The following is a 19,646-nucleotide window of genomic DNA, read 5'->3' as shown; positions in this document are numbered from 1 at the left end:
TTCTTTGTTCTTAATGAAGGAATATGTTTCTTTGAGTTCTTTTGATCTTAAGGAAGGATGTAATAGTTTGTGTTGTTGATAATTCTTATCATATGATTTTGTGTGTTGTATGGTGACGATGCAAAACTAGTGCCGCCGTTGACATGAATCAATCGGCATCTATTCTGTAATTGATATTCATGTGGTTCTGGTGCTTTAAAATTCTTTTAATTTGGTATCTTAATGGTGAAAAGTGGTAGGTTGATATTTCTATGGTATAAATATTCAATTGGTGTTTAACTCTGATTCTGTGCATCTATGTGTCATACGCATCATGGTTTAATTAGTGACACAATGCATCCCACAAGTGCTAAGGTGTAGTAATGCTTCGAATTAGCTTAAGTATGTGCAATTTGGCATATAAGGTCAAATTTAAGATTTTGATGTAAGCACATATTTAGGGGGAGCATTCCATAAACTTAGAATTCAAAATTTGTGCTTTAAATCTTATTCTTATGTAAGCTTTAATTGTGTTGCCATCAATCACCAAAAAGGGGGAGATTGAAAGCTCTCTTGTGGGTTTTGGTGTTTGGATGACAACCCAATTAAAGGACTAACAAGTGTGTTAAGTGTTGAACAGGTGCTGAATGCAAAGTTAACAGGGTTCAACACAAGTAAACAGGTGTGATGGTCCAAAGACGGAATTATCTATAGATAATGGACATCATAGGAAAGGTGGACAATGCTTAAGTGAGACTTGATGTGCATAACTTGGAGACAACTGATCAAACCAAGGATGGAAGCAAGAAGAGCTTCGAGGTACCGAGTGCACGGGAGAAAGTCAAGGAGACCAGGAACCCAAAGCTAGGGGTGAAGAAGGAGACTTGCGGAATCAGGGTTGATCGAGTTAAGAAGAGTTATGGTGCATCAAGGAACACTACATAAGGACATGACTTACAACCAATGAGGTAACATCTACAATTATGTGGTGTAAGTCATAAGGCTCAAGACCAAGCTCAAAAGGGAACAAGGTCACTGGAAGGAGAACAAATGTCAAAATCAGAACCGGAAGCAGCCCAAAAGAGCTAGGTGCACCTTGACCTTTAATTTGGGTTGTTCCTATGTTTGGAAATATTCTATGTGACCTTTGCAGGATGTTGGAGCTTAGAAATGACAATCTAGATCAAGTCAAGCTGACTTGATAACTTATGAGTCCAACATCAATCTCAGTTATGCCAAATGCTAAAGAAGTGAAAATCAAAGAGAAGGTATGTTTCAAGACTTAGTATATTGGTTTTTGTGTACTAACATATTTGTCTAAATGTTAGAAACAGAAAGAAGAAGAAAAGAAGAGAAAATGCAAAAGGAAAAAGACTTGGCTGGAGCAGCCAGGACTCTGCGCAGTCTGGGTACACCGGACTGTCCGGTGCGCCAGGCTGGGGTCTGGTCAACTGGCCGCTCTCGGGAATTCGTCGACGGCGTACGGCTATAATTCAACGGACTGTCCGGTGAGCCAACGGTCGGCCGAGCCAACGGTCGGCCGCGCAATCCGCGCGTGACGCGTGGCCGAGCCAACGGTCTGATGGGGGCACCGGACTGTCCGGTGTGCACCGGACATCGTCCGGTGCGCCAACGGCTCCAAGTCTGCAACGGTCGACTGCGCCAATTTTGGAAGGAGATCCGCACCGGACAGTGAACAGTTGATGTCTGGTGGTACACCGGACTGTCCGGTGCGCCACCCGACAGAAGGCAAGAATTGCCTTCCTAGATTGCTTCCAACGACTCCTAGGCCCCTTGGGCCTATAAAAGGGACCTCTAGACGCCTCTAACAGGGACACAAGTGTAGCCAACAATTGTAGACATCACTCGGATCAATTCTCTCTCTCCCTCTCGTGTATATCTCTCTAGTTTGTGTAGAGGCAAAGCTATAAGCCTTGAGAGAGTGAGGAAGTGCTGCTAAGAGCTAGAGCAAGGTCTTCAGCATATCATTACTCTGCCGGAGTGCTGCCAAGAAGATTGTAATCAGTCGCGGTTCCGTTGTAACCAACTCAACATAGTGGAAGGCTCTATCAGTCATACTGACAGATCTGAGCAAACGGAGGAAGGAGTTGAAATAGACTCCAAGCCCAGGTGTGGCTAACTCCAACGAGGACTAGGCAAGCATTTCAGGCTTGGCCGAACCTCGGGATAAATCCCTGTGTCTGTGTGCTTCGCTCTGTATTGTGTGTTGTCTCTCTGCATTATCTACTCTTTATATCTGCACTTCAGTACTTATCTGTTGTACAAGTTATATTTAGTGCAGGGCACTTTGAGACAGGATCTTCTATTCCGCTACAACCTACTCGAAGGGTCTTTCATTCCACTGCGATCTGGTCTTCGAGTAGAGTAAGAATAAAGTTTTAAAGTGATAATTTTTATTCGCCTATTCACCCCCCTCTAGGCAACATTCAGATCCTGTTCCCGGGCAAAGGGAACTTTCACATGGAATGGCAGACTACTCTTGCGGCCTTAATAAGTAGTAGAGATTTGTTAAACATTGTAGACAATTCACTTTTCACACAAGTATAGTAAAGTGAGTAGTCAGTACTAGATAGCCCAGATAATAATCTCAAGATATTGCTGAAACCCCTTAATTTGGCTCTAGGATCTAATATAAAGGCAAATGCATATAGCATCGGAATATCCCTCCAATATTTAAGATACTAAAACTTCATAGGTGTAACAGCATGTCTAAGCAATGCATCATTCTCATACTGATTTATTATTCTCATACTGATTTACCTGTGAACCGGCCGGACGCAGAGATGAGGCCGCCGTTAGCGGTAGATCCAGAGCCCCGGTTCCGTCGCCGACTCAAAGTGGAGATCGAGCCGACACGCACTGGTTCCTCACGGTTACGGCCTTACGGGTTACCTTACCTTCACCGATGACGAGCAGATCCGGAGCCCCGGTTCACGTCGCTGGCGCCGTTGAGGTCAGGGACTCAGGGTAGAGAGGGGGAGGACGGAGGAGTGGAGGACAAGAGGAGCCGGAGCACGAGCACCGAGATGGCGAGATCCAGTGTTACCGTGCGAGAATCCGAGACTGAGAGGGAGGAGGAGGACAGGTCCACAGAGGCGTCGGAGCGGAGACGGAGAGACGAGATCGCGAGAGCAGCGGAGAGGAGCGGCCGAGCGGGTGTGCGGCGCGTTAGGATTTAGGACTTAGGGTTAGAGTTACGGCCGGACGGGAGGAGTGAGGACGAGTGGGCGACGCGATTTATGCAACTGGGGGCTGGCTGGCTGGGCCGCTGGGGCGCGCCGTGGGATGTGGCCGGCTGGGGCCGCTGGGGAAGTGGGTTGGCCGCTGTAGCGGGTTGGTTTGTAAGCCCACCATCTACCGGGACGTGCTCGGGCCAGCCTAACGGGCCGAGATGGCTGTCGAGCTTAGCACGCTCGTCGAGCCAAGCTGAGACCGGACCCGTATTAACCTGTGCCATACCGTGCCGTATTCGTGACGTGCTAAAAAATCGTGATTCGTGCCGTGCTAACGGGCCACCACGTGCTTTCTAGATATCTATAGCTAGGCGTCTCCACTCGCGCAGACTCCGACGATACGGGTGCTCGGTAGGACACGGGCCCGTGACTTTTATTTACCATCGACAAACGACAGACATCACTTGCCTGCGCCACAGCTTCCCCTCGGTAGGAGTTGCACGGCGCCATCCCTTGCCAGTTGCCCAGCAGGCACCATGGATTGGACTGGACGGCAGTGGAAACGGACAAGAAGGCTTTTTTTAGGCTATTTAAATTTGAAAGGTAACAAGGGTCGGTCATCACGGGTGAATGCAACAAAAAAGTACTATATTCACATGTACATGTACACCCCACCCGTCGTCGTCCCTGACCATGCCTTCCCGCTCCCGCTCACCACCTCACGCCTTCCTGCCGTTGGCCGCCGCCTTCTCCCTCTCCTCCTCCTCCCGTTTCTGGTCGACCGGCAGGCGCCCGTCCCGCCCCGGGCCCTCGTCTCCGTCCCGGAACCTCGCGTATATGTCGCCCCTGTAGAACGTCCACGTCCGCCACACCAGCACCAGCGACACCAGCGCGCCGACCACCGTGGCCGCCGTGACGATCAGGAACGACCGCCGGTAGCACTCCACCCCGAGGCAGATCCTGCCGCGGCCGCGCTGCTGCGCGGCCGCCGCGTCGTAGAGCCGCCCCGCCACGCGCACGTTCAGGATGTAGGAGCCCACGGGGCTGGCCATGCCGCCCAAGTTGTAGAGCGTGGAGTAGTACTTGAGCCCGAACACCTCCGAGATGATGGCGAACACCAGCGGCCACTGCGCGCCGAAGCAGAACCCGACGACCACCGACGCCGCGTACAGGGACCGCGGCGCGCCCAGCGCGATCAGCACGTGCCCCGCGCACGCCAGCGCCAGCACGCACGTCAGCAGCAGCGGCCGCGGCACGCGGTACCGGGCCAGCGCCGCCTCCGAGGCGTAGCCCGCCGTCACGCGCCCCGCGTAGTTCCAGATGCTGATCAGGGACACGAACGTGTTGACGCTCCTGGCGGGGTAGCCCAGCGACTCGCCGATCTGCCCCATGTTGTCGATCGCCGTCAGCGTCCCGCCCACGCCGCAGATTGTCGCCACGAACAGCACCAGCATGTCCACGCTCACCAGCGCCTGCAGGATCGTGTAGTCCTCCCCACGAGCCGGCGGACGGAACATGGTCCTCACGCACCCACAGAACGACGACGTCGTCGGCGGCGGCGCCGGCGCCGGCTGCTGCTCTGTTTTCTTGCTGGCGTCCGTTGCCGACGCGGAGATGATGGTCGGCGGCGGCGGGTCGGCCGCGTCGAGCTGGCGCTCCCGGTAGATCTTGTACTCCTGCTTGACGACGACGCCGAGGGGCATGAGGAGGAGGATGAGCAGCGGCGTGGCGGCCACGCCGTACGCGGCGCGGGAGAAGGGCACCTGCTTCTGCACCACGATCATGACGAGGAGGAAGCACGCCAGCGCGATGGAGAGGTAGAGGAAGCAGAAGAAGGGGTCGGAGTCGGAGCTCGTCTCCTGCCTGCCGCCGCCACGGCGGCGCGGGTACGGCATGTACCGGATGGTGTGGACGAACACGACGGACACCGCCGCGGGGAGCCAGGCGACGAGGAGGATCAGCGACTCGGCGTCGTCGCCGCCGTACAGGGCCAGGTACAGCTGCGTGTACACGGCGCCGCTGAGGCCGACGAAGCCCTTGAGGATGCCGAGCACCACCCCGCGGCTGTCGGGGAAGTTCTTGACGCAGGTCACCAGCGCGCCGGTGTTGGCGAACGACTGCGAGTTGGCGCCCACGAAGAAGTAGAGGCACACGAGCCACAGCGGCGGCGGCGCGGTGCGCCCGGACACGGCCAGGTACACCATGAGGTACCCGGACAGGTTCATGGCGGCGCCCATGGCCAGCACCACCCACGGCGGGGTCACCTCGTTGATGAGCCCCGAGAAGACGCCCAGGTTGGCGCCGAGGTCCTTGAAGAAGGACACGGTGTTGAGCGTGCGCTGGTCGTACCCGAGCGACGACTTGAGCGTGCCGGAGTAGCTCCCGAAGATGTACGTCGCGCCGGACGACGCCATGATGAGCAGGCTCGCGAACACCGTCAACCACCGCCCCGCGAGCACCTGCCGCGCGAACCCGCGCGTCAGGATCACGCGGAGAGGGTTCCCCGACGCCGCCGCCGCCGACCTGCTGCCGCTCGCGTCGAACACCATGGTGGCGAGGCGACCGGCAGCTAGCTAGCGTGCACGCGCGCGCGCGCGCGGGAGGAGGCAGGATGTACGGCGCGAGTGATGGGCGTTGTTTGGTGTCTGTTACTCTGTTAGGTGTGTGTCGATTATGAGCTTGTTTTCTGCACATGCTCTTGTATTTAATGAGCTGGTTGAGAGTGTGGATCGAGTGACGAAACTTGAGAGTGGGGGCGTGCTGCTGTGTTACTGTGTCTCTTTCACACAGTAGATTCGGACGGAGGCAAATGAGTGATCCATATAATCATCACTTTAAGCAAAGGCATTGGAAAATACGTCGAATAATGCAAAAGAGTACAAAACACAAGATGGAAAAAAAAAAGACTGACCGAAGGAGAGCGGAAACATGAAGAAAAAACAGACTTGTTAGCAGCATCAGACCGTGTGAGGCACCAAATAAAACACCGAATATGAGGAGTAATGTAGCGAGAAAGGGCTACCCTTCAGCAGCAGATTACACCAAATGTGTAGGTGTGCATTAGACACCACATCTGATTGGGCACCAGATACAACATTTAGAAGAAAAAAAATGTAGCGTGTCTGAGGACATACACAAAACAACGGATGTGCCCAGTGTACAGCGACCAAAGAGGGCTATAACACATTGGACAGGGGTGGTAGAGAGCGACCAAAGAGGGCTATAACGCATTGGACGTGTTCTATCACCGTAGAAGCGTGCACATGTTTTGGTCAAAATAAGAACTCCGACGAACAAGATGCATCAGTTGGTGCAAGTCACTTTGTTTGTGTTCCTGTACGAAATAAGCTCGGCCCAGGCGAGATCGTGTTCGCGACCCATTTTGACAGCTTGGCTAATAGGCCAACTGCCCAACTGCCAAACCGAGAATGTGTTTGGCAGATGGCCGTAGTCGGCCTGGCCCATAGACAGAAAATAGAGATGGACATAGATGAATAAAAAATAACGAGCAAAAGTTTGCAAGAGCATTACAACAACATATGTCAATTGAAGCATACAAGCATCAGCTGAGTTAGCCTCGGACAAATTTAACTTCATCAATTCATGTCATTGCTGGCTACAAGGTACAATCAAAGAAGCCACGAAAGAAGAACGCAACATAGTCAGACATCACACAGATGTGCATCCCAGCTTAGATAGCAAAAGCACATGCATCCAACAAATGCATCCACCAATTGTGTCATCATCGACGAAATGAAAAGAGCAAGATTGACAGTAGAGATGGGCATAGATAAATACAGAATGAGCAAGAGTTTGCAAGATCATTACAACAACATATGTCAATTGAACCATACAAGCATCAGCTGATTAAAGCACTCAACCTCAATGAAATAGTAATGATTTTTCTCAGATATAATTGACATTTCATGTGATCTTTTAGCTTGGAGCATAAGGAACATAGCTGGGCAGCCAAACTAGACAAATTGAAGCTCATCAAGGCCATGAAACCATGATATTCATCCAACCCAACCATTAAGTCATCTTTGGTGGATAACAGTTGCATTGGGCATGGATGTGCCCCATGGTTCCATGGCAATAATGACAACATGGTGGAAACAACATAATTTTCACCATATACCCAGTACCTCACAATTTAAAGATCATCCACATTAACGTTTCACAAAGTAGCAATTATGTCATCATAGGCATAAAGGAAAGCACAAGTGCTTGTGTACTGTCTGAATGGACCTCCTAAAGGCCTGGTGCACAACTCTAAACCTTTGGTTGTGACCAACAACATGCAGGAACATGACAACTTGCTCCTCTATTGACACCCCCTCCCTATCAGTTATCAGTCCCCTCTCTCTAAAGGTCGTGCATAAAGCAAAAAAGGGGGATATCCTCATCCTAAGCATGGAAATGCACTCTACATCAGTGGAGTTGTAAATCATGTTGAGGGTCCTCTGTCTGTGAAGTTTACTTTCTTCCCTAAGTACATACACTAGAGGGTGTCAGGCTTTACTTCAGGATCAAACCTTTTTCTTTTAAGCCTAGTGGTAACAAATGAAACCATCACTACTGTCAAGGCAGCTGATACAGAAATTAATATAATCATACCCTGCTTGGACTCAACATGCTTGCACAATGAATCAGTAAGGAAAAAGAACACGACTGCATCATCTAGATGATACCTCCAGACGAACGTAAAGGACAACATCATCGGCCATTTTAATATAAATCCAAAGCAAACCACATGAAAATCAAAATCGTAGCAGGTATAACATGAACAACAAATTGTACCAACCCTAACTCATGAAGCAAGCACCATAAAATAGAACGATTGGGGCTGATTTCACCTTGGGGTCAAGGTCATAGCAACGGAGACGGAGCAAATCTAGAAGTAGAGGAGGAAGATCGACCAGAGATGAAGAAGATGCTCAACACCCCGGAGTCCCGACACCAGTCATAGGTGGACGCAGCCGCGATGCACAGCCTATCGCCTCCGGTCTCTCACGAGGGGGGTGGAAGAACAACGAGCAGCGAGAGGAGGGAAAAATAGGGAGCACCATCGCCATATATAGCCGTAAGAGGATTCACCAGAGCTCGCCTTCCCGCGCGCAAAAGTTTCACCTTCCCGCGCGAGCCCGCGCGAGCCACCCCGCCGACCGTGAGAGCCGACGTGCGTGCATGCGCCGCACGCAGCCGCGCTCTCAGGAAACGAACCCTAGCAGTGTATCCTGGGAGCCAGACACAATGGTCCTTTTTGGCTGCTGGGAGCCTGGCAGCAACGTGGGCCACCCTTGCAAACAAGGCCACTTGCAGCCCAGGAGCGCAATTGGGTTGTTGGGCCGGGGTCGCAAACACACCCATAGGTAGTGTTGGGTCTTGCGACGGCACGCGCGAGAGCTTGGCCGGTGGGTGGTGGGAAGGGAGTGACAGTGACCTGCGAGTAGCGCAGACATGGATCAACATCGGGAATCGGTGGCTATGGTCTGTGGACAGAGAGACCGCCACGTGGTTAGCTAGGCCGGATGACAAGCAGTCGGCTTACTGTACGTACTAGTAGTATTTTCTTTATTTAATGGGGGGCAGGTCATGCTGTTGATTGTCCTCTTGTTAACCCGTTCGGCGTCGAGGTAGGTGCGCGGTTCACGACGTCTTTCAAATGCTGTCGTGGTTTAGGTCCCATGCCTCCTGCGTTTGCTAGCTAGGGTAACCTATTCGACCATATCGTCCAAATGCTGAAGGAGAAAAACCCTACACAGATGAGAGGTGATATTTCCATGCAAGAGGAGGAATTAAAGAACCATCGTGGTTCTCATTGGCGGATCGGATCCATAAGGGGGGAAGGCAAAGTAGGCCATGCATCTCCCCCTTAATTATCTATAACCTTTTTATATCTAATGTGCACCTAGTATAAAAAAAATAAGTTTTACATGGTTTAAAATTAATAGTCCCGTTTTCGACATTTTCGTCGAATTTGTCTAGTTCTTCTGACCCCGTCCTCCTCGACCCATTCATCACATCTATCCATCAGTCCCCATTCGTTCTGATGCTGCTCAAGCCAGTTCTTTCGGATGCCTCTCCCTAGCGCCCCTTGTCCCGCTCATTGTCGTCGCCGTGACGCTGGTAGGCCCGTCTACTGTGTAGCATAAACGAGCAATAGCACATGGCCTCCAAATTTTTTTAGTTTTCTGAGTATAAATGATACAATAGGATAAGGATTATTTGATATTTTTGTAAAATAAAACGTTAGCCTTAAAATAGATAATATGATTCAACAATATGATAATAGATCAAATATGAAAAAGTCTATTTAGATATTTTTTATCTCTATATACTATATGTTAAGGGGCCTATTTTTTGTTTTGCACCGGGCCCACTAAATTTCAGAGACGATCGTGGACGCTGACTCGTCCAGTAGCTAGCCCTAATCTCGCTCGTCGCGACGATACGACCCGTCTCGAGGGGTCGACCCTGCCCCTCCAGTGCCCCCATCCTTCAAGGAGATAGCCACAACTTAGATTTAGTCGGCAACAATTTAGTGTTTTGTTTCCCTTATTTTGTTCATATAGTTTTTTTTTTTTCTTCAAACTCCTAACGTCTATTGATTTGAAACTTGAATTAGATTTAAAAAAAGTAGCTTTTTACAGTCTTATTTGATTTTTTTGTCCTGCAATCTTTTTGGCCTCCTATGGATTTTTGTTCTGCGTCTGCCACTGGTGGTTCTAGTTCGTCTCCTCCCGTAGCGAAGGAGAGCTGGATACTATAGGTGTGCAAAATAATATAATTGTAGACTACACTGTTAATAGAGTGAAGCTCAAAATAATGAATGCGTGAGATAGGTCCTAGCATATCAGAGACCTATATCGCAGCTTTGGCTAAGGTTGGTGGGTTGGTTGAAACCTGAAAGGGTTATAGAAACCGATGAAAAATAGCCAGGTCGAGGGCATATACATATCATGACGATGTTTGGTTACCTTACTCACGAGACCCTGATTGCCTTCCATGTGGAAGTCACGTACACTACGAAGATTGAGCATTTTTCAGCCGAGATTCCCCTCTGTTTGACTGTAACACGTCTGGATCCCGTTCCCGGATCGCATTGAAATGATGCAGAGCCCAAGCGCGAAGGCGACCACCACTAACCACGCATGCATGTGGCTCATCGTCATCACTAGAAACCACAGGTTGCCATGAACCCACGACAAAAGACAGCTCAAACTCAATCGAACCTGCTCCATGCTACTGCACATACTACAATGAGCAAAAATGAGAGGGAAAACAAGAAATCCGCAACACACGACTGAAAGCCAAATGGCAAATCTAGTGACAAACCACAACTGACATCATCATAAGCTAATAGCACACCTCAAAAGATTTGACACCAATTGTCAAAATAACATAATAGCAAAGGATCCGACACAACACAGATGGAAACAAATGATGTCTGGTTTAACCATAAAATGAACCGAGGAATCCTGATCTTAAAAAGGTTTTACTTAGCCAGGCAGAATGTCATCCACACAAGCATACTTAGAATATAGGGATGAGAGAGTCCGGCGAACAGTAGCCCTCACTGTTTTCCCTCTCGTTCACGGTTCCACTGCTCAATCTTGGCCCTTCGCTCCTCGCTGCTTTCCCTGACTGGGCTCCTTGCACGCCTTGGGGGGCTACCATGCCTGCGCCTTCCTCCATCATCATACCTGTCATGTCTGCCGCCTCTGCCTGCTCCATCATCATACCTGTCATGCCTGCCACCTCTGCCGGCTCCATCATCGTACCTGTCATACCTGCTACCTCTTCCCCTTCCACCACCGCCGCCACCACGGTAGTCATCACGGTCACGGTGGCCCCTCCTTTGTGGTGGCGGGCTTCGGCTTCGGCTTCTCCCATGGTACCTCCTGGAAGCAGAACGCCCATACAGCTTCCTCCTGAGATCCCTGCCAATTTGCTTCACATGCATGAAATTACAGTAGCCACCACGGTTGCAGCTGTTCTCCTCAAACTGCCTACAGGTTGCTTCACGGAAGTCGGTCACAGGAGAATACTCAACAATTATAGGGCGGCCAGAGTAAAAGCGCCCCTGAAGAGCATTGTATGCTGCGGCTGCTTGCTCTTCCTCCCTGAACTGGACATAGACATTCCCAATCATGTGGTCAGCAAGGTTATCACAAACATTCAGATTCTCAATCTCACCAAACTTCCCCAACTCCTCATAGATGTCCTCATAGAAGTCCTCAAAATGCTCCTGCATCTTCTCAGGGTCAATAGGTTGGCCTTGAGCATCAACTCCAGGGGTTATCATATCGGGGCGCTGATACATGTTAGCAAGCACAAGAGTTGGTGATATAGTTGGCCTGTTGTGCAGACGAGAGCAGCGATCCCCATGACGACAGGCCCCAATCTTGAAGTAAAAAGGGCAGTTGACCCTGTCCTTCTCAGTGCCGAAGATCGAAGCCAAGTGCTCCGCCATGATTCAACTCGCAGACCGGCAACCTTCAAGCACAAAGAAGAATAGTATCAAAAACCATGTTCAATATAAGGTGAGATAGAGGGGATAATGATGTAAACTCATGGTTTGTTATCTAGAACCATGGGGATCAAGGAATACCTCAATAAAGGTCCTCAGTGTGCAAGGCTAAGTAGACAAAAACGAACAAAAGCAGCTAAAACAAATCAGGGTTCACAGCATGTGTATCTTATAGGAACACCAAGTAATATTCCTGCAAGTTTACCCCCTGTACAGTCACGTGTGTAAATGGAAAATTCTACAGCTCAGGCTCTGGCAATAAAATCTTAATCGCAATCCCTTTTTAAGACCTAATCTGCACACTTACTCAAAAGGTTAAATATTAGGAGAAAAACCAAAATAACTGTGTCATCAGGGCAAGTTCTTGCTCCTAGTAACTGATACTACACTTTTTACCTATATAATAATTAATAAATCTGCAAGTTAATTCCCAAAAATCACCTAAATTTAAACAGCATGAAAGTCTCTCTCCACTATTATTGTTAGGAGTGTTTGCTGCAGCTAGCTGCAGCTGCCACTCCAACTTCTAAGCTGCAAATACTGTATAAGAAGCCTGCTGCATCTGCTGCGGCTGTGCTTCTAGCTGCAGTGAACATGCCTTAGTTTTCTCCCCTGCAACTGCATATAATAAACCAAATAACACTGCAGAGAGAGAGACAGCTGTTCGCCTGTCGCACAAAGGGTATTCCTTCTGGTGTAGGCCTTGTATTATCCGCCCGACAAATTTTTTTGATTTTAACCTAAGCTGCACACCATTTTAGATTATTAATATCTGATAGAAACGAAACAAACAACCGAAATCGCAGTTAAAGCTACCACCAAGAAAAGGCAACATCCATTAGTAGACTAATATAGCTGACAATATACCCAGTAATCTGGCAAAATATGTCACCAACCTAAAGAAGTAAATCTCAACGAATACAAGTTAATGTAGTGATTCTAGAAGTTGATTCAATCGGCTAAAAGATAGCTAAAATTCCTACATATGCCCAGGCGGACCCAGTAGGGAAGATGAGCGGACCCATGTTTTTATTTTGCAAGAAAATCAAGTTAGAAAGCATAATACTACACGTATACACCTGAAATTAGATCCGATCCAAACGCAAATAGCCAAAACAGTGTCAGCTAGGGTTTGGGTCCTCAGCTTCGCACAGCGGGAAGGGAAGAGAAGGGGTGCGCATACCTGTTGGCTGCTCTTCGGCGAAGGGCCCGACGAAGACCTGGGCACCTGGCGTAGAGCAGCGGGGGCGGGGAGGTCGCCCAGTCGTCGCCACGAGAGAGAGAGAGAGGACGCCGGCTGAACGACGCAAGATAAAGAACGGGTCCAAACAGCCAGTTCACCCTAGTGCTGGACGCTGGTTTCGAATTTCCGCTGGACGGAGTGGACGCCGGCTGGTTCCTAGTGCTGGTTCCTGGGACCTGGGTGTGGCCGCGTGGGATTAGGGAGTAGGGACAGGGGCAGGGCGGCGCTGGTGGTGCTGTCGTGCTGGAGCGGTGGAGCCTGGAGCTGGACAGCCTGGGCGTGGGATTGCCGGAGCCGGATCGGGGTCCGGGGAGAAGGCGTCAGGCGTCACGGCGACAAGGATGGGGAATGGGGGGCGGCCGCCACGACGAGAACAGACGGGTGTAGGGTTTGCTGAGAGCCTGAGACCGAGCTAGGGTTTCCAGCAGATATATATCGGGTTCGCGGGTATACGGACACGGGTTCAAATATTTTATACCCACGAAGATAAATCCATTAGGTATAAATTTAAACCCGTACTCTTACCTATAGATATAAATCCAAACTCAAACCCGCACCCTATAGGGTTTGTGCCCGCGGGCACGCGGGTAATCTGTGCCCATTGGCATCTCTAACACGGACCCTAGAAATTTGCCCCACCCGGATCGAGGGCACAGTATATATTCGTAACTAGGCCGCAAGTTTGTTTTTGGGCCAATATGAACGTGGGAGCGTGTTGCTCCACAGGAATGCAGGACTAGTATAAATGATGCACTGGCGCGTGTATATGATTTTTTTTACCGGGACAGTTGAGCAGCATAGCAGTGGCTAGCGGGCACACGTGTAGCCTGCGGGCAACAGCGGTCGCCGCCCACGCATGTGGCTAGATGTGAAGCACCAACGGCCAGGATTTTTGACGTGACCTGGATAGTGCGAATGGCTAGGAAGTTGCATTGGTTTAGGCCTTGTTCGTTTGTCCAGGAATGGACCAGGAACCATTCCAAATGATCAAAACTTATATAAATTAGAGAAACAAATCGGTTAGAAATTGTTCCATGCCTCTGTTCGAGAAAAAACGAACGGCCCCTTAATAAGAAGAAATACCTCGTGCTCATTGCTGACACCACGCACTAGAAGTAGAAGCACACCCATTTACACGTACACATGAGCTGAGCTAGCTGATAATTAGCTCCCATTTAGTTAGAGGAACTAATCTTTAGTCCCTGATTTTTAGTCTCGTTTAGTCTCTATTTTGACGAACAGAAGATTTAAAGTAGGAACTAATTGATTTTAGTCTCTATTCCCTCACATAGGTGCTAAAAGGGACTAACTTTCATCAACAAACGAAACAATTTGCATATTTACAAAACACAATGATCTTTAGCACGGGTGGGTGTGTTACTACAAGCAAGTAAAATAAATGCTACAGGACACATGTATGTTTCTACATGTAAAATAACTCTTTCAGTTGGGATGTGTCTGTACAAGTAAAAAAACACCAGCACATAGTTTTAACATCAACATTCCTCTAGCAAAAAAAGCGTATTGGAACTATAATAATTTTAACACCACCACGGAAGGTACTTTTAGTTTTGCCTAAATCCAGGGGCGGAGCCAATGGGGGCTGGCAGAGGCCATAGCCCCTCCCAAGGCTGCGACACATAGACAAGAAAATATATAAATATAGTCTAAATTTTATGTGTCTAAATATATATATATATATATATATTCTAAATTTTATGCAGCACAATTAATAAAAAGTTTAATATAGTGGTGGGTAATACATGATCCATAATTATGTTGTAGTATGCCAACCAAAGTCTAAAAGAGACAAAGAATATAAGATAAAATATTCATTGAATGACCAATCGATACATGAAACAACAAACATAATTCGTTTGCAGAAGCTGATATCTGAACCTCACCCCTTTATGATTCATCCTATCGTCTAGCTATTCAGTTACCGATTGTCGCTGACCACTTGACTTGTCCCTGCCATAGCCCCACAACCAATGTCTAAAGAAGGTGATCACGCGAAGCAGCAGAATGAGCGCCAGCAACTTATATACATACTACATTAGATTTAGTGGATAATAAAATCTACAAATTTCAACTAAAGTTATCACCTGATAGTTGGCGTGTACACGACAAATTTGACATGTATCTACGTAGGTTGACGAATTTTTATGGATTCTCGAGGCTAGTTGGATTTTTGAATTCTCTCAAAAATTTGTTAGCTGCCTCATGAATACTATAGTCATTATATAAAAGTTGAACCTCATCAATCAGATATTCATCGTTATGTTGTCTTTATTATTTTAGTATTGTTCTTGTGTCACAACTTTAGTTCAATATATTAATTAGCTAGAAAATGAATTCATGCACTAAGATAATTTATAAAGATCTAGAATTTTTATTCCATATCAAATGCTTAAACTTGATAACAGTATATGATATTTTTTATCATATAGTATTGATGACTTAGTCGGCCCCTTTTATATAGTAATCCTGGCTCCGCCCCTGCCTAAATCCTAACACTTTTATTGTCTAATCACATATAGGGGGTGTTTGAATACACTAGAGATAATAGTTAGCTGCTAAAATTAGCTGATGACATCCAAACAGTCTAGCTAATAGTTCAACTAATAGCTATTTTTAGTAAATTAGCTAATAGTTTGCTAAATATTTGTTAGCTAGCTAATTTTAACTAGAATTTTTTAGCTAATAACTATGAGCTCTAGTGCATTCAAACACCCCCATAATAACATTGCAGAGTCTGCACCATTTAGAGTAGATGGACAAGAATTCATGTAAATGCCAACTACCCACAAGTAAAAACGGTTTCAGTTCAGATGTGTTTGTACAAGTAAAAAACACAACTTGGTTGAATAGGTTTGCAATAAAAGGCGATGAAATCCGGAGCAATTATTCAAAGCACACAAAACAGTAAGTAAGATGTACTGGTAAAGTAAAAAAGGAAATGCTTAGAGGTAGGCTTAATCGATAAAAAATACAAAAGTAATGAGGAATTTATATTAAGCTTGTTGTTACCTAGCTGACTTAAGTTAGTCATTTATTGAGGTACTTTTGAATACAAAGTCTGAGGTTCCTTTTGACTTCGATCTCTCTATATAGTTGGATTCAAGAGGGAAGGTAATTGCTTTCACCTACCACGGTCAAAAGCTAACAATTTAACAACTGAATTTACATATCTAGATAGATACAACAAACTAAGATGAGAAACAACAACTAATCCAAGCATGCATAAACTAACTAATTGCTCAACAACAGTAGCTAAGTGTCATGCACATGGACACAAGTCAATGCAAGAAAGCATAAAAAACTAGGATAGACTTCAACTGGAACCGAGCAAGTGTACCACAATTTCTGAAACAAGGGAACAAACTACTATACAACATAATAGAGCAAGTGTATTTCTGAATCAAGTACCACAATTTCTAAACAAGGGAACAAACTACTATAGTACTAGTTTTAGTAACTATAGAGCTAAATGGTTGTACATACCAAAACAACAGTCAGGGTCTAAACTGGTTTTGCACAAGCAACACCCACCCGTGCTTGCATCAAAATTAAAAACCGATTGTGCAACAAACACATTATGAAGATTATAATAGATGAAAATTAAAACAGTCCCAATAATCAACACTAGAATACATGAACATTAGAATACATGAACAAACAGATTGCACTCCAAACACTACATGAACATTAGAATAAATGAAAATTACAAACAACCACGAGTATCATCAACAAACGAAACGATTTGCATATTTATAAAACACAGTGATCTTAAGCACGGTGGTTGTGTTACTACAAGTAAAATAATTGCTACATGCCACATGTATCTTTCTACATGTAAATTAACTTAACAGGGGCAAATGAGTAGTAGGCTCCTACAAGGACGTTCCTAAGTCAAACTAAAAATACTAAACATGAAGATATTGACACACACATGAAAATGAAGGACCATCGCGGACTCACCTGGACGATGGTGGGTGCAGGATGGAGTCGTGACCTTTTTAATGAGGGTGGGCGTGACATTTGGGGGATAGTTTTTGGAATCGCTTGACCGAGATCATGCGTTTTCCAAATCGGTGACACAGATCGTACGCTTCCAAATGAGCGATGGAGATCATGCACGTCGTTGCCAAATGTAATGACGAAGATCATGCACGCCATTGTCAAATCGGGCGCCATTGCCGGGGGGAGTGGTGCATTGCCAAATTTGTGTGGGGAGTGGTGCTGAAAGTCGCCTAGAGGGGGTTGAATAGGGCAAAACTGAAATTTACAAACTTAATCACAACTACAAGTCGGGTTAGCGTTAGAAATATAATCGAGTCCGAGAGAGAGGGTGCAAAACAAATCGCAAGCGAATAAAGAGTGTGACACGCGGATCTATTTTACCGAGGTTCGGTTTTCGCAAACCTACTCCCCGTTGAGGTGGTCACAAAGACCGGGTCTCTTTCAACCCTTTCCCTCTCTCAAACAGTCCCTCGGACCGAGTGAGCTTCTTCTTCTCAATCAAACGGGAACAAACTTCCCCGCAAGGACTACCACACAATTGGTGTCTCTTGCCTTGGTTACAATTGAGTTGTTCGCAAGAAAGAATGAAAGAAAGAAGCAATCCAAGCGCAAGAGCTCAAATGAACACAACAAATCTCTCTCACTAATCACTAAAGCTTTGTGTGGAATTGGGAGAGGATTTGATCACTTGGGTGTGTCTAGAATTGAATGCTAGAGCTCTTGTAAGTAGTTGGAAGGTGGAAAACTTGGATGACTTGAATGTGGGGTGGTTGGAGGTATTTATAACCCCAACCACCAACCTAGCCGTTTGGTGAAGGCTGCAGTCGACGGGCGCACCGGACAGTCCGGTGCGCCACCGGACAGTGTCCGGTGCGCCAGCCACGTTAGGGTTCGACCGTTGGAGCTCTGTCTTGTGGGCCTGCCTGGCTGTCCGGTGGTGCACCAGATAGGCACTGTAGGCTGTCCGGTGTGCCACCCGCGCGTGTACTGCTCCTCTGCGCGCGCTGGCGCGCATTTAATGCGTTGCAGACGACCGTTGCGCTTGAAGTAGTCGTTGCTCCGCTGTCACACCGGACAGTCCGGTGACTCACCGGACAGTCCGGTGAATTTTAGCGGAGCGGATTCCCGAAGCTGGCGAGTTCAAAGTCGCTCTTCCTTGGAGCACCGGACACTGTCCGGTGGTGCACCGGACAGTCCGGTGAATTATAGCGAAGCGCCTCTGAGAATTCCCGAAGGTGTTGAGTTCAGCTTGAAGTCCCCTGGTGCACCGGACACTGTCCGGTGGCACACCGGACAGTCCGGTGCGCAAGACCAGGGCACACTTCGGTTATCCCTTGCTCTTTTTGTTGAACCCTTTTCTTGGTCTTTTTATTGGCTTTTTGTGAACCTTTGGCACCTGTATAACTTATAGACTAGAGCAAACTAGTTAGTCCAATTATTTGTGTTGGGCAATTCAACCACCAAAATCATTTAGGAAATAGGTGTAAGCCTAATTCCCTTTCAGGTGCCATGGTGGGTTGGATGGCTGCGCGGAGGGGAAGCTGAGGCAGCTATGTAAAGGGAAAGCTGAGGCGGCTGCGCGGAGGGGAAGGCGAGGCGAGGGCATGGTGGGTCGGGCTGCTGCGCGGAGGGGAAGCCGGAGGGGAAGGCGAGGCGGGGGCATGGCGGGTTGGGCTGTTGCGCGAAGGGGAAGCCAGAGGGAACGACTACCGGAATCCGACTCTTTGCCGAGTGCTCGACGATTTGCCGAGTGCTTTTTGTCGGACGCTCGACAAAGACGTCTTTGCCGAGTGCCGCACTCGACAAAGTCCTACTCTCGGTAACGACCACGTTTACCGAGAGCAGGATTCTTGGCACAGAAAGACACTCGGCAAAGACCGCTTTCCGAGTGCTGAACACTCGGTGAACGGATACGCTCGGCAAAGGACCGTCAGCAGCCGTCTATAGCTGACAGCCATTATCTTTGCCGAGCGTTGGCTTTTGGCACTCGGCAAAGAAGTTGTCTCAAGACTGACACTCCCCAAACTACGCTTTGACGAGTGTCTAACTTGGACACTCGGGAAAGTATATTTTTTCCCAACCAAACTTTTTCTACTATGTTCCTACAGTATGTAGTGTTGGGGCGAAGGCGAATACGCTACCCTTCGCTCTATGACTTCGCCTGCCCGTTGTGCAGACGGTCACATCCACAACGCGTCCGAACATGCCGAAGGCGCCGACCAGACGGAGACTTGTGCGGTCCCCTTCGCGGATGGGTTGCAAGACGAAGGCTTTATCGAAGGCTACAGGTCTCCCATATCATCACCGCCTCGGGAGGCCCATGTGGGATTCGACCCATTGTAATGGTGAAAGGGAAATAGGGTTTAAACCTTTTCCTAAATGATTTTGGTGGTTGAATGCCCAACACAAATTGGACTAACTAGTTTGCTCATATATTCTACAGGTGCCAAAGGTTCAACCCAAATCAATAAAAAGAACAAGTTAGGGTTCAAAAGAAAGGAGCAAAAAGGAAACCGAAGTGCTCCCCGGTCTAGCGCACCGGACTGTCCGGTGTGCCACCGAACAGTGTACGGTGCACCACCGGATAGTGTCCGGTGCACCAGGGGCCGTACAGTCTGAACTCTTCACCTTCGGGTTTCCCAGGCGCTGCTCTACTATAATTCATCGGACTGTC

The 19,646-nt window shown here is 48.0% G+C and overlaps 2 protein-coding genes across 4 annotated transcripts; both read right to left on the bottom strand.

Annotated features, from left to right (window-relative positions):
• Positions 1–3,730: 3,730 nt before the first annotated feature.
• Positions 3,731–5,833, bottom strand: LOC100285665 (nitrate and chloride transporter). The gene has a single exon (NM_001158556.2). The coding sequence runs from the start codon at positions 5,720–5,722 to the stop codon at positions 3,893–3,895; it is 1,830 nt and encodes a 609-aa protein (NP_001152028.2). The 5' UTR covers positions 5,723–5,833; the 3' UTR covers positions 3,731–3,892.
• Positions 5,834–10,480: 4,647 nt separating this feature from the next.
• LOC100284238 (splicing factor U2af 38 kDa subunit) lies at positions 10,481–13,392 on the bottom strand. 3 transcript variants are annotated; one of them, XM_020547781.3, is made up of 3 exons: positions 12,890–13,392; positions 11,788–12,451; positions 10,481–11,672 (listed from the first exon to the last, which is right to left on the bottom strand). In XM_020547781.3, exon 3 carries the CDS (start codon positions 11,647–11,649, stop codon positions 10,750–10,752), a length of 900 nt encoding a protein of 299 aa, XP_020403370.1. In that variant the 5' UTR covers positions 11,650–11,672; positions 11,788–12,451; positions 12,890–13,392; the 3' UTR covers positions 10,481–10,749. The 3 variants fall into 3 exon arrangements, with proteins under 3 accessions (XP_020403370.1, XP_008668072.1, NP_001150605.1); XM_008669850.4 differs by lacking the exon at positions 11,788–12,451; NM_001157133.1 differs by having other exon boundaries at positions 10,530–12,451; positions 12,890–13,289.
• Between the last annotated feature and the right edge of the window lie 6,254 nt (positions 13,393–19,646).

This window comes from Zea mays, chromosome 2, assembly GCF_902167145.1.
Source record: "Zea mays cultivar B73 chromosome 2, Zm-B73-REFERENCE-NAM-5.0, whole genome shotgun sequence".
Classification (NCBI taxonomy): Eukaryota; Viridiplantae; Streptophyta; class Magnoliopsida; order Poales; family Poaceae; genus Zea; species Zea mays.
The sequence above is the reverse complement of the archived record's forward strand: the minus strand, read 5'-3'. Positions and strand labels throughout refer to the sequence as shown.

What these genes read in the sequence shown, in the direction of transcription:
- LOC100285665 (NM_001158556.2), bottom strand. Translation starts at nt 5,722, where the DNA reads ATGGTGTTCGACGCGAGCGGCAGCAGGTCGGCGGCGGCGGCGTCGGGG.
- LOC100284238 (XM_020547781.3), bottom strand. Translation starts at nt 11,649, where the DNA reads ATGGCGGAGCACTTGGCTTCGATCTTCGGCACTGAGAAGGACAGGGTC.